General features: G+C 40.5%; 1 protein-coding gene and 1 pseudogene across 1 annotated transcript in view; both read left to right on the top strand.

Moving 5' to 3' along the window:
* Positions 1-18479, top strand: part of LOC118817003 — a 304992-nt pseudogene that overhangs the window by 114478 nt on the left and 172035 nt on the right.
* The window catches only part of LOC118817006 (sorbin and SH3 domain-containing protein 2-like), a 93489-nt gene that overhangs the window by 1542 nt on the left and 73468 nt on the right, over positions 1-18479 (top strand). Inside the window, 1 exon segment of the mRNA XM_036583648.1 lies at positions 16431-16486. Coding sequence (XP_036439541.1) covers positions 16431-16486 — 56 coding nt within the window.

Below are 18479 nucleotides of genomic sequence, written 5' to 3'. Positions count from 1 at the left end.
CTGCGCTCTCGTTTATATTGTTTAGCCTATACTGGGACATTAACACACACTGAGACATACCGGACATTAAATGTTGTGTCTCCCAAGCTGGTCTGATTTGTGTTGAAAGGTCAAAATGGCTCTTCTTATCATTTGTGTTGTGACTCCTGACCTAACCTGGCTTTAATGCAGAGGAGCCGGTCAGATTTCTCGCTCATCCAGCTGTGTTTTTGTTGTGTGCCGCCACAGACTGTCCGGGCGCTGCACTTACCCACTTCCAGTTCCGCCTTTTGCGTTCCGTCAACATTACGTTATAAATTAAATATTTAGAAAATCGATTTTTGACATTTGTGAATCGATTCAGAATCGTTCACGTCCGCATCGCGATGCATCTAAGAATCGAGTTTTTCCCGCACCCCTAATAAATAGTGACATGAACAATGGCAGTAAAGGCAGTTCCACCTTTCCACAGTGATTAGCATGTTATTAAAGTCACTTCTTTAAAAAGAATGAATAATGTGAAGCTAGTGAAGCTAAGGAAGCTAATAGCATGGTTACTTTTTAATGAGTGATAATGTTCATATTTGATGTTAACAGTAAATAGTGATAAGAAAAGTGATAAGATAAGAACATTTACAGCTGTTCCACATTTCTACAGTGATTAGCACGTTATTAAAGCTGATTCTCTAAAAAAGGATGAATAATGTGACGCTAGTAAAGCTAATTAGCTAATGAAGCTAATAGCATAGTGATGAGTGATAATGTTCATATTTAATACTAGCAGTAAACAGTGATCAGAACATTTACAGCAGTTTTCCTTCTCTAAAGTGGACTCAATAACATAAAGCTAGTGAAGCTAATGAGGCTGAACAGCATAGTTAATCAGTTAATTTAGTTATTAGAGTTTTTAGCTTCTAAAGCGGTAATGCTAAACGGTGTTAATGGTGAATAGTGATATGAATGATGACAGAAGGTTTACAGCAGTTCCACTGAGTGAATCCTTTTCTTTTCTACTACTGTCACCATGGGACCAGCGCGAAGCTGGCGATAAACGACTGACAGGCTAACGACGGCAGGTTTATTTGCTGTGTATTTGATCTGTCAGTCTGACTGGCTCTGCTTGGAACCTATTTGTGGCTGTTATTTTCTGCTGACATGTTTCAGACAGTGGGCTGCGTTTGTGCGCTATGGCTTCCTTGGATGCGGCTCTTTCTTTGTGGGCGAGCTCTCTCGCTCGTGAATGAAACCCACGGCCACAGCGGATCCATTTCTGCAGAGCTAATCAGAGCCGCTGGGCCTGGCCTGCTGCCTGGAGCTCAGCCAAAACGTCCAGGAGCAGGAGAGCGGGGAAAGCGCTCTCCAGTTAAAAATGAACACCTACTTCAGAGCAGATGGTGAACGCTGCAGTTTTCAGGTCGTTATGAATCAATTTTCAACTTCGAAGCCAAGTAGCGTGAGCTAATGACGGGAGGACGAGCGCAGCTTCAACGTTCAGGGCTTCCACGTCAAACTGTCTAATGTAGTTCCTCTGTGCAAAGCCTTATTTTAGCCACTGTAAAAGAAACGGTAAAGCTGATTCCAGATCAGAATAACAGGCAACGGCTACTGCCTAAATTCCCTTTAGTGAGGGGTTACTTCTTAATCGTCTTGCTAACATATGACCCATATCAGACACAGCCTGTACAGCGTGTCTTCACCCAGCCTGGTGGCTCTGGATAAATACTAGCCCAGGTTAAAGAACCGCAGCAACCAACATACTCATGTGGTTAAAACTCCCTGTCTTTGCCGAGTGGTTCGCTCCACTAAAAGGAAACCCAGTGTGGTTCCTGGCTGGCGGTGCAGCCCACTAATGAATCCGAGAGAGCGTCAGGCTGGTGTGTAATGGAGCCATGAGACTGATACAAGCAGCAATTACATTCACAGAATGTCAGGATGTGAGATTATACATGTTCCATATGCATTGTGTGTATATATATATATATATATATATATATATATATGTCTCGCTGCTGTCGGAACAAAGCCTCATATCTCCATTTTGACATAATTGAAAAAATACCTCTTGTTCTTTAAATTGTATGTAAATTTCATGATGAATGAACCAAAAAAACAACCCAGAATTACTTGGAAAAATGTCTGGTTCCACTGACTTGCATTAAAAGTAGAGTATGTTTTTTCCTTCTCCTGTAAAGTTATTATTATTATATATATATACATATTTAGATATGGCATATATATATGTAGGCATCTATATGTAATAATAATATGTCCCATATGCAGGGCTGGCTCTAAAAAAACCCAACATACCTTTTATCTTTCTCCTCATCTTCTCTTTTTGTTTTTCAGTTCCATTTACATCTATTCTTTCTGAGATATGATTCTCCTTACAACATAATGGTACAGTGATAACCCATAGGTTGTTAGGGGGCCCCCTGGTGTCCAGTGATGCCTATATGTGTTGTATATGCAAGCAGCTATATGTATCAATATTATACCCTATATGTGTTATAATATGTAAGTATGTAGATATAAATAAGCCTGAGCTTAATCCATTTTCGTGATTTATTTTCCAAATTTCTGCCCAGTTTAGTTGTATCCAACTCCACCCACTAGTTAGGACTCCTCCAGTCACATGATATCGCCGGCGCTAGGAGGGTGAGGACAAACGCAGGCTTGCTCTGAGTTCTGTGAAGCGCCACCGCGTTTTTCTAAACTGCCGCTAATGCAACGTCATTGGACGGCTGAACGCGCTCGGAGGAGACACTAACCACCAGTACTGGCGGTCCGCTAACAGAAGCCTAGCATCGCGATGAGTGATGGGGGGAAATGGGGGGCCATCCTACCCACCCAGAGAGAGCGAGGACATCTGTGCTCTCTTGGACTGCTGGCCACGGACGGCTGTAGTATCACAGGGGATGAAATTTGTGATCTCCTGATGATAGGGTCAACGTTTAGCCACTTTGAAGTGCCCTACTAAGCCTAATCCTTAACCTGACACTAACCCAGGGGTCGCAACGCTAATGATAATGAGTCATTTTGTCCAAAAATCAAACCAATTTGGGAGCCACAGCATTTTACCATCTTGGCTGTAAATCTGTCTCAGTGTGTGCTGATGTACTAATATAGACTAAAAATATAAAATAAATAAAAACTCAGACTTACTTTGCTCTGCTTTAAGCTTCAGCTCAGCTATAGCTGCTTTTCTCGCATCTCCAGCAGGAAACTTTTCCACAAAAGTAGAGCAGTTTCTTGTAAAATGTCTCTCAGTGTTCGCCTTTTAAGGCTGAAGTCACTTCTCATTCACCAGCTTCTTGTTTGAATTTTCCTGTTCCACCTTAAATGGAGCCAGAATGTAACTGCTGCACTGTTTAAGGTGGAACGGGACAATTTGAACGAGAAGCTGGCGAATGAGAAACTTCAGCCTCACGACTTTTTAGTGTTTCAGTTTCTCACTGCAGATTAAACGTATCAGGAAACCAGCTGGAGTGATTATAAACACTAATAAATCCATTTGTCTCTAAATTATCGATGTTCATCTTAAATCTCTCTCTTTGCCGTTTCGTTAGCTACTAGCTGGGCGAGACTGTAGTCTGTGTTGCTATGGTGACCAGCAGTCTGCGCTGATCTTCAGGGTTAAAGGGTGAATCAGCAGTTCTACATTAACTCCAGAGTTTAAGACCATTTATTGTTAAACTGTGTTGAACGATCAGCAGAGCTTTATTTTACTGTAAAGGAGGATTATTTTATTTTTACCTACTAATCTGATTCTGCTGTGGAGCTACAGGACAGTAAAAGAGCTGCATGCAGCTCCGGAGCCACATGTTGCCGAACGCTGCCCTAACTTTAACCCCAGCAATCAAAAGGAAATATTTTCATTCTTTTTATATGGAGTTTTTGTAAGAAGTGCTTCACAAACACAAACTTGGGGGTATTTCGTTTTTCCTGTTTTTCTCTGGTTTTACTGCAGTCAGGACATTTTTGTCCTGAAAAGGTACAAAAACAAGTGCACATGCGCACACATACACACACGCAAATCCAAGACATCACTAAGCACTAATTACAGCCTTATGATAAACCACTGCCACTTTAGGAAGCCATTACAGTCCACATACATACACACACACACACAGTCGGCCTTACAAACCTCATACCCACCCGGAACATCATGTCGCACTGCTGTTCTTAATGCCTCACTTTCCAAAAGATTCATATTAGACATGGGAGACATGGAATTTCAGCGTCTACCATCATTAAATCCAACCTTAATGAGAAACTGTTTGTGCTTCTGAGAAGCGTCTCGTCTGCTGGACATATTTGGCCGTTTCACAGATGCTGCTGCTCTTTAAATCTGTCTGTTTCAGCTTCACAAATATTCAGAGTCAAATTCCTGGAGGCGAGTTCGTGAGACCTTTGCTGTGGTGCTCATGAGAATGATTTTATTTATACTTACAGGCACACATTCCAGACTGGTGTTCTACCCTTTCACATCCAGCTCGGCTGCTGCTCTTCACTATCAAAATAAAGCCCTGTTAAAGTGAGACGGCTCAGCTGGGAGATGCATGATGATGGAGTAGCCCTGGTTTGGTCCAGGTCAGACAGAATGACTCCGAGTATCAGAGTTGTGTTTTTAATAAAACATATTGCAGTGGACGGCTATTCGGAGAGTTATACATGACAGGAACGAGGTCAAGGTCGGGGTCGTGACACTTTTACTGAGGAAATATTATGTTCTCAGTAGCTGGAGCTGCATCAGCACTCATTAATGCTTATAAATGACAAATAATATAGGCAACAATACAAATGTGAATGTTTTCAATCGTCTAAAACCAATTTAGCTGCAGACACACGTATGACTGTAGTCTCTCTCTCTCTGTGTCTGTCTGTCTGTCTCTCTCTCTGTGTTACTGTTTTGGTAGCTGCCGTGACGCCGCTGGTCTGGACCCTCGAAACACTATCCCATAATGTAGTCGTTGTTGCCATGGCGACCCATCCTGCCACTCCTCGTATGTGCTAAATCTGCAGCTGTGAGAAGTGGGTGTGTGTGGAGCAGCGTGTGGTGTGTGAGCGCATGAACGAGTGTTTGTGTTCATTAATGCGTTACTGTGCTGTATATTAATGTACTGATATCGTTATTCAACACAGTCTGTCCTTTAGAGCCTTGTTTCCTCCCAGTGGTTCCTCCTCATGTTCTTAGACAACTTTTCCTTCGGAGTCTTCGTTCGTATTCATGTGTCTTTGTCATTTTATTAAGATGATTTCCTTTTGAGTCTTGGTTCCTCTCAGTGGTTCTTCTTAATGCACTTAGGGAGTTTCTCCTTTTGAGTCTTGGTTCCTCTCAGTGGTTCTTCTCAGTGGTTCTTCTTAATGCACTTAGGGAGTTTCTCCTTTTGAGTCTTGGTTCCTCTCAGTGGTTCTTCTCAGTGGTTCTTCTTAATGCACTTAGGGAGTTTCTCCTTTTGAGTCTTGGTTTCTCTCAGTGGTTCTTCTCAGTGGTTCTTCTTAATGCACTTAGGGAGCTTCTCCTTTTCAGTCTTGGTTCCTGTCAGTGCTTCTTTATCATTTTCTTAAGATGGTTTCCTTTTGAGTCTTAGTTCCTCTCAGTGGTTCTTGCTTGTGCTTTTAGGGAGCTTCTCCTTTTCAGTCTTGGTTCCTCTCCGTGGTTCCTCTTCATGCTCTTAGGGAGCTTCTCCTTTTCAGTCTTGGTTCCTCTCAGTGGTTCTTTATCATTTTCTTAAGATGGTTTCCTTTTGAGTCTTGGTTCTTCTCAGTGGTTCTTCCTCATGCTCTTAGGGAGCTTCTCCTTTTGAGTCTTGGTTCCTCTCAGTGGTTCTTTCTCGTCCTCTTAGGGAGCTTCTCCTTTTGAGTCTTGGTTCCTCTCAGTGGTTCTATCTCGTCCTCTTAGGTAGTTTCTCCTTCTGAGTCTTGGTTCCTCTCAGTGGTTCTTGCTCGTCCTCTTAGGGAGCTTCTCCTTTTGAGTCTTGGTTCCTCTCAGTGGTTCTTTCTCGTCCTCTTAGGAAGCTTCTCCTTTTGAGTCTTGGTTCCTCTCAGTGGTTCTTTCTCGTCCTCTTAGGGAGCTTCTCCTTTTGAGTCTTGGTTCCTCTCAGTGGCTCTTTCTCGCCCTCTTAGGGAGCTTCTCCTTCTGAGTCTTGGTTCCTCTCAGTGGTTCTTGCTCGTCCTCTTAGGGAGCTTCTCCTTTTGAGTCTTTGTTCCTCTCAGTGGTTCTTTCTTGCCCACTTAGGGAGCTTCTCCTTTTGAGTCTTGGTTCCTCTCAGTGGTTCTTTCTCATCCTCTTAGGGAGCTTCTCCTATTGAGTCTTGGTTCCTCTCAGTGGTTCTTCCTCATGCTCTTAGAGAGCTTCTCCTTTTGAGTCTTGGTTCCTCTCAGTGGTTCTTTCTCGTCCTCTTAGGGAGCTTCTCCTTTTGAGTCTTGGTTCCTCTCAGTGGTTCTTCCTCGTCCACTTAGGGAGCTTCTCCTTTTCAGTCTTGGTTCCTCTCCATGGTTCCTCTTCACCCTCTTAGAGAGCTTCTCCTTTTGAGTCTTGGTTCCTCTCAGTGGTTCTTTCTCGTCCACTTAGGGAGCTTCTCCTTTTGAGTCTTGGTTCCTCTTAGTGGTTCTTGCTTGTCCTCTTAGGAAGCTTCTCCTTTTGAGTCTTGGTTCCTCTTAGTGGTTCTTGCTTGTCCTCTTAGGAAGCTTCTCCTTCTGAGTCTTGGTTCCTCTCAGTGGTTCAGCTCTTCCTCTGCAGCACTCGTCAGGATGCTGGCTCTGTTTTTTGGAGAGCTGATTTGGGATGTTTGTAGAAACTGAACTAACAGGACTGCGGAGGCTCCTGGGGGCAGTCTGCTGTGACCCACTCAGCGGAACGCTCCAGTAACGGCCAATTTAGCTCGCGGTTCAATTACGGAACGGACAGGCTGACGAGACTGGATTCTTCTCAGGACTGAACAGCCTTTTTACTTAACCAGAGCCAGGTGTGCGACACGGCTTCCTCCGCCAAGATCATATAACATGCAGTTTAGTTGAGATGCATGGGCAGCAGTTATTGATCAATACAGCGCTGAGTGTTTTCTCCTCTCAGCTGGCGGAGAGATGAATTTTCCACTGAGTCGTCCAGAGAGAAACACTCAGCTTTGAGCATCAGGTTTGAATTTATGAGTTGAGAAACTGTTGGAACTGTTGGTTTTGTGTCACTGTTATTTGTGATGAATTCAGTGTTTTTTGTGATCTGTTCACCCACGACTAAAACACATACTACACTTACTGTCCACTGTAGCAGCTCCACTGACCATACAGTTTCATTCTGTAGCTCTACAGTTACAGACTGTAGTCCATCTGTTTCTCTGCACCCTGTTCTTCAGTGGTCAGGACCCCCATGGACCCTCACAGAGCAGGTACTATTTGGGTGATGGATCATTCTCAGCACTGCAGTAACACTGATGTGGTGGTGGTGTGTTAGTGTGTGTTAGTGTGTGTTGTGCTGGTATGAGTGGATCAGACACAGCAGTGCTGCTGGAGTTTTTAAACACTGTGTCCACTCACTGTCCACTCTATTAGACACTCCTACCTTGTCGGTCCACCTTGTAGATGTAAAGTCAGAGACGATAGCTCATCTGCTGCTGCACAGTTTGTGTTGGTCATCCTCTAGTCCTTCATCAGTGGTCACAGGACGCTGCCCACAGGACGCTGTTGGCTGGATATTTTTGGTTGGTGGACTATTCTCAGTCCAGCAGCGACACTGAGGTGTTTAAAAACTCCAGCAGCACTGCTGTGTCTGATCCACTCAGACCAGTACAACACACACTAACACACCACCACCACGTCAGTGTTACTGCAGTGCTGAGAATGACCCACCACCCAAATAGTACCTGCTCTGTGAGGGTCCATGGGGGTGGGTGCATCATGATGTGGGGCTGATTCTTAAACAGCCCATTTTCAAGTATCAAGTTCAAGTGCAAAAGTTCCTCCCACCTTCAAAATACATCATCAGTATGAGGGAAATCCCACTTTGGAGACCATTGTAGCACCACTGTAGGAATTAAGTAGGCATGTTTCCAACAGATGCAGTGATGATAACATTTTAATTTTGGATGCAGTGAAGCTTTTACGCACCAAAACTAGCGATACTACTCACATGATAACAACAACAGCGTAATGTGAACATAACAACAGCAAGTAAGCCCGGCATCTGTATGGGTTTTACAAAAAGTATACATTCAAATATTTTGTGAATTATACATGTAGACAGACCTCTTAAGGGAGGTTCTTGGAAAAGGCAGGTTTGGAACAAAAGAAATACTGGATCAGGATCAGCCAGTCATCAAGCTTTGAGTATCGGTCTCAGTACCGGATTAAAAAGTGATGTTGTACCATCACTACTTTTAACCCTAAACGAGTATCACTAGTCCCGGTTTGGAATGAGGCAGAACAGAAGTAAATCTTTTCAATTTGAAAACTGTTCCAGCACAAGGAACTCCAACTCTAACATTACCAGGAAACGATCTTCATTTATTTCAATCTTAATATTTCATCGCATTTTAATGAGTTCAGTTAATTGCTTTGTGTAGTGACTGTTTAGCCTGGTTTTGTATTGCCTGCAGGAAGAAACTGACCCAAAAAAAATATTCAATATCTCACCCAGCCGGGAGGTTTTATTAGATTTTGAGCAGTTTCTTAATTGCAGTTTCCTCATTATGACACAAATAGAGTCAAATAGAGTTTATCCTGTTGTTGTGGTGAAGCAGCTCCTTATCCCGCTCTACGTTTCTTTAAGCTGTGGTGAAAATGTTCAGGAATAGTGCACTATTTTTGAGGGTTTGGGGGGCTTTTTCATTGGATTGTAGTTGATAAATTCAGGAATATTACAATATTGTTTGAGCTATAGTTGTAAATTTTAGGAATATGGTAGTATTTTTTGGATTTTGGTGGAAAATGCTCAGGAATATTAGAGAATTCTTTGGATTTTGGTTGAAATGCTCAGGAATATTAGAGCATTCTTTGGAATTTGGTTGAAATGCTCAGGAATATTAGAGCATTCTTTGGAATTTGGTTGAAATGCTCAGGAATATTAGAGCATTCTTTGGATTTGGTTGAAATGCTCAGGAATATTGCAATATTTCTGGGTCGGCTTGGGGGATATTCTTTGGATTTTTGTTGATATATTCCGGAATGTTACAATATTCTTTGATTTGTAGTTGGAATTTTTTAGAAATACTACAATATTGTTTGGGTTTTGGTCGAAATGTTCAGGAATATTACAGCATTCTTTGGATTTTGGTTGAAACACTTAGGAATATTGCAGTGTTTTGGGGGGGTTTGGGGGATATTCTTTGTATTTTTGTTGATACATTCAGGAATATTACAATATCCTTTGAGCTGTAGTTGCAATGTTTAGGAATATGGCAGTATTCTTTGGATTTTGCTTGAAATGTTCAGGAATATTACAGCGTTCATTCAGTTTTAGTTGAGATGTCAGAAATATGACAGTATTATTTCATCTGCAGTTGGAATTTTCAGAAATATTACACTAATTCTTTGTATTTAGAGTGAAGTTTTCAGGAATATTACAGTTTGCTTTGATCTGTGGTAGGAATTTTCATGGATACTCTGATAGTCTTTGGATTTTCAGTTAGATGTGCCCATATAATTCTGGTTGTAGCTGAAATGTTACGGAGCGTTCATGTATTTCCTTTCATAAATTATGAAATATTCCGGACGTCTTTGAATGCTCAGCTTTTATTCTCATTATTTCCACATTTCCTCTCAGAACAGTTACGCCAAGAGCCTGCAGCTGGATTTAGACTTCCGCTTTGCTTTCAGATTTGCACCTGCATCCTTTTGGAGAAGCACAAAATCTGCCTTTTCTTTCATTCGTTAATTCAGTCATCAGTTCATTCCACATCAGCTTTTGCTGGTCTTATTCTGAGCCGCGTCATGTAGACAAAATAGAGACATTTGGAATGTAGAGAAATGTCAGCTTTAAATGTTTGATATGGTTTATATTGTTCTGGTAGCTAATAGTTTGGGAATTTTGAGGAATTTTGTCTTTTCTCTCAGATGGACGATGTTGACTGCAGAGTGGACGTTTCTCTCTCTCTGCATGTACATGTGTGTGTCTCTCTGAGGGGTGCTTCATTACCTCTGTCCCCCATAAGCCGGGTGAAAATGAGTCAGTAATTAACGGGAATTACACAGAGCATGCTCCGGAATTCTCAGCTGTCGCTGTGCTCGAGTGGGCAGGTGTCTTTACAGCTATGCTATCACATATACTTCCATGCTAGAGTCACTCAGCCTCCCGAGTGCCCTACTAACATCAGCGGTCAGCACAGTGTCTCCACAACGTTGCACAGTATCAACATTTAAAGGTATTATTATTATTATTATTATTGACTTATTGCAATTAATAGCTTAGAATTTATTGGTTTCATCTAACTTGATGTTCTGAATGTTTGTAGAATTTTCCAGGTGTTTTCAGACAAAATTGTACATAAAACTATTCGTTCACTTCCCAGTCCAGTCCATACAGCCCTTATATGGAAACTAAGCCTCCCAAACAGCCGTTTTAAATGAATTATTTTTATGATGTCACAAAAACAAGTGCATTCACATCCCCACATGTTCAGCCAGCTGTTGAATAAGTGAATATGTACAGCCGTTTAGCTCCGCCTATTCATAGTGAAGGTATAAGGGGTGTTTCTCTGTGGCTGCTTTCTGAATACACAATACAGGGCAGCCAATCAGAACAGAGGTCATTAACATGTGACTTTTTTAAAAGCGCAGGAACAAAAATAACCAGTTTAATTCTGTTCAGTTCCTCAGTGACGGGATAAAGGCAGACTGAAAAAATGGTCGTGTAAAAAATGATGACGGTTTTTGGTACAAAACCCACAAGAGCTTTAAGTCCTCTGGTGAAAAAACGAGATGTAAAAATGTGGAATTTTACGGTTAAGGCTAGTATCAATAACTGCTTAGGCTTCGGCCTCAAGGCCTTTAAGAATGCCACTCATAAAGGATATTCCAGGATCTCAGTACACTTTAAGTTTTGGTTGAAATATTGAGGAGTTTTACAGTATTCTTCCAATTTTGGTGTGAATGTTCTGGAAAATTACAATTTTCTTTAGGTTTTGGTTGAAATGTTTAGGAATTTTACAGTGTTCTTCAGATTTCGGTTGAAAATCTTTAGGAATTGAACAGTTTTCTTTGAGCTATAGCTGGATTTGTGTTGGATATTTGGGAAGATTTTTTATTTTTAATATTTTTTTACTCTTGTCTGAAGTGACTAGGAATATGATATTCTTTGAGCTATAATTAGAATTTTCAGGAAATTTACAGTGCTCTTTGGGCTCTGTTTGAAAATGTTTAGAAATATTACAGTATTCTCTGGTATTGGTTTAAATGTTCAGGAATATTATGATAGTCTTTGGAATTTGGTTGAAATGTTCAGGAATATAACAGTATTCTTCCGATTTTGCGTTGAAACATTCAATAATATTACAATGTTCTTTGGGGTTTGTTTAAAGTGTGGAGGAATTTTACAGTATTCTTCCAATTTTGGATTAAATGTTCAGGAACTGTACAATATTGTTTGGGGAATCTTTAGTGGAAATGTTTAGGAATTTAACAGTATTATTCTGATTTTGATTTAAATGTTTAGGAATTATACAGTATTCTTCGTATTTTGGTTGAAATGTTCAGGAATATCACTATATTCTTTGAGCTATAGTTGTAATTCTGTGTTGGCTGAAATATTTGGGAAGATTTTAATATTTTTTGAGTTTTGGTTGGAATGTTTGTAATGAATATTATTCTATGAGCTGTGGTTGTGAAGTTTTCAGGACGTTTACAGTGCTGTTTGAGTTTTAGCTGAAATGTTCAGGAATTTTGCAGTATTCTCTGGATTTTTGCTGAAACGGTCAGGTATATTACAGTATTCCTTAGGTGTTGACTGAAATATATGGGAATATTTCAATATTTGTTGAGTTTTGGTTTAAATGTTCAGGAATATTATATTCTTTGAGCTGTAGATTAAATATTCCGAGAAATCCTGATTTAAAAAATGCCCACATGCACAAACTTGTGGACCACCGGTGTAAAGCCTGAATACCCTCAGGGTCCATGTGCATGGAGTAAGACTGCTGATGTCCTCTGTTTAATTCCATATGTTTGGAAATGGAAGGCAAAAAATGACCCTTGATCAGCAGTATGTCCAGCATTTGTGCATACAGTACGACCCCTGGGGTCATATTTAACAAACTGCTGAGAGCAGAGAGCTGATCGACTGCACTGCTTATGTCCTCCACACCCACCTGAACCCCATTAGAGACACAGGCGGACACGTCTCACCGTCTCTGAGGCTGTGAATATAAACATAACTGCTTTATTATTTACATATATTGATTACTCTGATCCAAAATCACTCCAAACAGTGGGAGACAAGATGATTCATAGTGGAGAACCTTCAGGGAGTCATTACTTAAAGACAATCACACAGGATGATAAAGGATCACGCTAATAGGTACCAGCTAGCATTATGCTAATAAGAGCTAGCATCAGGCTAACACCATAGATTAATTTGCAAGGACAAAAGTCACTTAGCACGAAGCTATACACTGTGTCGTATTTTCACTACTTTTTATGTCGTCAAATTCTTGCATATTCATTATTTTTTACTATGTAATAATAAGTGTGGAACCCTCAGGGTCTTGTAGAAGATTTAATATCTGTGAAATAAAAAAAAGTTTCACTTTTTGTAATTTTTTTATTTATTTATTTATTTTTTATATAAGAGAATCAGCACATTTGTCGTATTTAAACTCTGCAACTACTGTAAAAACAGTCTAATTCCATTGCGAAGTTTAGTTTGAAATGCCCTGCAGAAAGTGATCCAATCAGGATTGCTTTCTCTGTGGTATCTCAGTAGATACAGCCAAGCGAGCTCTCTCATTGGTTGGGACTTCAGGAGCTGGGAAAGAAGGCCTAATGTATCAGATTATCCACTAACATAACAAGGAACGGACAGTGGAACCAACCAGTGACGTTCTGATTTACAATGGGACACATTTCATGAGAAGAAATGTCACTCTAGTCCTTCTGGTGGTTCTAGATACATCCCTGATTGTGAATTCTAGTGGTAGTGCTAGAGTAAACGGTTAGAAAAGGAAAACAGCGGCAGCAGCTCTATGCTAGCACCCTGTGCTGAACTGCTTGTGGCTGTTTTAAAGCTTCACATAGAACATTTAACGTCGTTTACAAGCTCCAGATGTCCGCACTTCATCATGAACGGCCAAAATATGTTCATGTGACTTGCTGTTAGCTTAGCGCTACCATGCTACTAGAATCCCATAGGGGCGCTAGCAGAAATTAGCATTGTTGTAGAGAGATAAACTGAAGGCCCAGTCTGATAGCCACATGTGACTTGTTGATTCTTGGTGTCAGTTTTAAAATCACTGTTTTACTTTTAGGCTATAATTGATCTAATCTTAATGCATTTGATCGCTGTGGATCTTAGTCAGTTATTAATGAGTTATTAATGAACTGTTATTCTGCATTTAAATTAACTTTAGAGCAGAATCAGGGCAGTAGTTCAAAACATTGAGTTCGTTCATTATGTTTGTGTGTGTGTGTGTGTGTTTGTGTAAGTGTGTGAGTGTGTGTGAGTGTGTGTGTGAGTGTGTGTGTGTGTGTGTGTGTGTGTGTGTGAGTGTGTGTGAGTGTGTGTGAGTGTGTGTGTGTGAGTGTGTGTGTGTGTGTGTGTGTGTGTGTGAGTGTGTGTGAGTGTGTGTGAGTGTGTGTGTGTGTGTGTGAGTGTGTGTGAGTGTGTGTGTGTGTGTGTGAGTGTGTCGGTAGGTGATGGTTATAAAATTCACACATACCAGACACATGCAGTTTATTTCAGAGTGTAGACCGGCTGGTGTCAGCCAGGCTATCACTGTGTCTCACACCATACATACACACACACACACACACTTACACACACACACACACACACACACACACACACACACTTACACACACACACACACACACACACACTTACACACACACACACACACGGCGCTGACGCCATGGCGGAACGTTCTGGTCTGCTATGCTGTGTCTGGGTTCCCCATCTTAGCTCCACATTACAGCTTCATCCTGGTACTGAATACCTCCTCAGCGCCGTCAGTCGCGTTTATAAAGAGCAGCTCACATGTCGGCCTGTACGCTTTGATCATATGAGCTATGAGGTGCCGTGTTGTCGCCGTGCCGTCGGTCATGACAGGATTCTTTCAGCATCTGGAAACGCAATACTGTGGTGTTTCTAGAGCTGCACGATGTGGACAGGATAACAGGATTGCGATATTGCCATATATTGCTATGTGCCTTGTAGGGGTGGCAGTATTATCATGATACACGAACCATGATGATATGATATCATCACCGTACTTGAGCCAAAATATGGTGTTATCACAATATTTGTGCCATGATACAATATTATCACAATACGATATTATCACAATATGATGATATCACAATTATCTTGATATGATATCACAATTATCACAATATGATATTATCACGATTATCACAATATGATATTATCATGATTATCACAATATGATATCATGATGCGATATTATCACAATACGATATCACAATTGTCTTGATATGATATCACGATTATCACAATATGATATCATGATGCAATATTTATCATGATGCAATATTATCATAATACGATATTATCACAATATGATATTATCACAATTATCTTGATATGATATCATGATTATCACAATATGATATTATCATGATTATCACAATATGATATCATGATGCGATATTATCATAATACGATATTATCACAATATGATATTATCATGATTAGCATGATATGATATCACAATTATCCCCCCACACACACACATCTGAAAGATTAAGACGATAGTTCAGCCCTAGAAATGCAGCGGGCAGGTTGCACCGAGAGGGTCACAATTTTTTGGGCAAAATGCAAATCCTGCTTACAAAGCAGGTAAAACCCCTCCTACCACACAGCCAACAACATTTCACACAAGCCTTCACATCACGACAGCGCACAGCCAAGCAGACATGAGCATCAGACACATCAGCCTGGAAAATGACCACTAATTCTGCATAAAGGCCGTTTTTCCAAATAAACCTTCACATCACACACACGCTGTCAGCGGGGGCAGAGTAAACTCAGGGGGCACAGCAGCCTGTAAGACTTTAAATAACCCACCCTCTGATTAGGGCATCGCTTATGAACAAAGTCATAGCATAAGTCCATCCCCCTGTCCTTCTGGGTGGCGCGGTCATGCGACTGATCCTTTGCTTTTAAACGAATCACCAATTCCTTCTGAAGCGTTCTGATGGTGATGGGCTGACTTGGATAAACTTCCTAAATCACAGAATCCATCTCTGGCCCGAGACCCCTCTCAGCACACCACACAGCAAGCCGTCCCAGCAGCAGTACTGCTCATCGGTCAATACTGTCACCCAGGGGTCTCGTGGTGTAATTGCTGGAGTCCACTCGGCTTCCGGCATGAACCAACAAGCTAGCTAGCTTTTTTGAGTCTCCACAGCGGATGGAACCTGTCATACAGTTAGCGATAACAAAGCCCACCCCTGTAGAGGAAGATATGATTGGTCAACTTTACTGTCCTTTGAAATTGGTCTCTTGTTGAATTACTACTGCTTGGCCCTCTGCAAATTTATAGCTGGACCACCAATCACCATCATTCCTTCCAGCAACAGCAGATACGGCACAGTTCCGATAGGGGGAGACAGAGGGGCTTCTCTAATTTAACCCTTCGCAGTCCAGTACAAACTGAATAGTTGATTTTGTTGATTAACAAAATCAGATCAGATAAAACCAGAACCTTTAGAATATCTCAGGCCCTCTCTGGGGGCGGGGAGGGCCCTGACCGTTCCCCTCTGATCACGATACAGTATCATCAGGATGCTTTAGCCATGACACAATATTATGACAATATGATGATATCATGATTATCACAATACAATATTACCAAGATACCTGAGCCATGATACGGTATTATCATGATACCACATCGCAGCAGTGCTGGATCTCATTATATAATCACAGTACAAAAATACGATACTATCGTCAGAGTCGAGCCACGACTTGACGTTATCACAGCCTCTGAGTAGCTTCAGTGCTCAGGAGTGTCAGCTTGCTTGTAGCATGTCTGTAGCATTATCCATATTTCGTCTGCTAAACGATCTCGTATTTCAGAGGATTTGGCCTTGGGGTGTGTTTGTTTACCGTGTAACCATAGCAGTGATTTGAGTAAACTCAGTTAGTTTTTGTAAAACTGTTAATTTTACAGGCTTATTTGTTTCGTTTATGTTCTGGTCAAGAGATTCAATGAACGTAAAAGCTCTGGTCTTCAAATGAACAGTGAAATGTTGTTGATTCCCTGTTTGTGTCTGTATTGCAGGAAGGTGTGTTCTTGTTCAGAGCAGCGCTACGAGGAGATCTCCATTATGAATGCAGGTATGAAGCCCCATATCTTTCACATTCATAACAGAATTCATTCACACTGGGATACTGTGGTAACAAGAAAAGCCAAACACCAAAATTCAGAAAAAAAATCTATTAAACCATTAAAGAAAATTCTGCATAATTAAATGGTTGAGGTTTAAAGAGTCATGCAGAGTGGTTCGGTGTGTAATGCAAATGTTTGGGCACACCTTCTCAAGTGAAAAGGAGTAAATATAAACTCTGCAGCTACTATTTGTAATCATATCATTTTCCTGAAAAATTTAAAGTAGAGTTACTTGATATTTGATTGATTTAAAAAAGAGAAAAAAAAACTATATTAGCGTTTGTGCCATGTGCAAAAGCTTGGACACCCTTTCAGTTATAAAGTCTCATAAGTTGATTAACTCATTAGGCCTTAACTGACTCATTAGGACTGGTCAGGCAAGTCAAGAATTATCACTAGGAACTGTCAATTTATGACAGTTCCAGTGTGTAATAAATTCTCTGACTCTTCAAAACTGGCTGACAATCTGAAAATGAAGCTACAAAGCAGGGAAAGATATTAAAGTGTATCCAGCTTACAGTTTCCACTGTCGCAAAAGATAAGATAAGATAATTCTTTATTAGTTCCACAACAGGGAAATTCACAGTGCTACAGCAGCAAAGGGAGAGCAAGACACTCAAGAAAAGAAGTAATAAGAAGAGAATCAACAAACAAGTAATTAATCTGGGTTTTTAAAGTTTGTTACTTGTTACTTTATAGACAAAATACATATTACTTACAGTAAGAAAAGATAAGATTAAAAAATATAAACTCTATCCTTCACAGAAATTAACAATATAAAGAATTATATGTAAATAAAAGCAAAAATATTTACACTGTAAGGATATTTTACCCGATTTTCACATAGAGTTTTGCACATGAGGTACTGATTTATGTTATACATGGGATGGTGAGGAGTTAACAATATAAACTTTATACATAGAAAAGCAAATAATCTTTACACTATAAAGATATTTTAAAAATATTACACATAGACTATTGATTAAATAAAAGTCATTAAGACATAGCAGTTAAGGGGAACTGTGGAAGTCAAGGCAAGATCTGAAAGACCAAGAAAACTTTGACATGGAACTGAGAGTTTTCTTGGTCTTCATACAACGTTTGATGCTCGTGTGCTGCCAGAAAGGCAAAGCAAAACCCCCACATGACAGCAAAGGCCTGCAGGAAGGTTTAGCTTGCACGACCACAATATGTATGGAAGAGTCATCAAAAGGAAACCTTGCCTATGATCTTTTCACGAAGGTCAAAATTCAAAATAATTTACAGAAGCCAGAGGCATTTCAGAAAGAAGTGCTGTGGACTGATGACGAAAAATGGTTATCCACAATCGCTAAAGTATGTTTGGGGAAAAAGAGCAGCATTTGATGAAAAGAACACCGTGCCAACTGTTAAGCATAAGGGACGATCTATTATGCTTTGGGGTTTTGTGGCAGGCAGTGGCTCAGGAACACTCTGAAAAAGATGGTTCTTCAAGGATTCTTTAATAAAGACAATGGTTCTGTATAGCACCAAAAATGTTCCTCTATTGTTAGGATCTGAAGCATGTAACAATAGAGGAACCCTTTTTGGTGCTATATAGAACCATTTTCAAACAGGTTTGATATAGAACATTATAAAACACTCTCTATCAACCTGAAGAACCCTTTAAGGATGCAACGAACCATTCAATCATGCAAAGGCTTCTTTGAGTGTTCATGGTTCTATATAGAACCATTTTGTTTACTAAAGCACCTTTGAAGAACCATCATTTTTAAGCATGAGGGATGGAAGAATGGAACATTACTAAATATCAACAAACTCTGGAAGAAAATGTGACGAGAAGCTGAAGCTGAAAGCTGGCTTCAACAACAGGACAATGATCCAAAACATACCTTAAAATCCACCTTTAACTCCTTCAGAAAATGCAAGCTGAAGCTTCTGGAGTGGCCCTCACGGAACTCC

The sequence above is a fragment of the Colossoma macropomum genome, unplaced genomic scaffold, assembly GCF_904425465.1.
Source record: "Colossoma macropomum unplaced genomic scaffold, Colossoma_macropomum, whole genome shotgun sequence".
Taxonomy (NCBI): domain Eukaryota; kingdom Metazoa; phylum Chordata; class Actinopteri; order Characiformes; family Serrasalmidae; genus Colossoma; species Colossoma macropomum.
The sequence above is the reverse complement of the archived record's forward strand: the minus strand, read 5'-3'. Positions and strand labels throughout refer to the sequence as shown.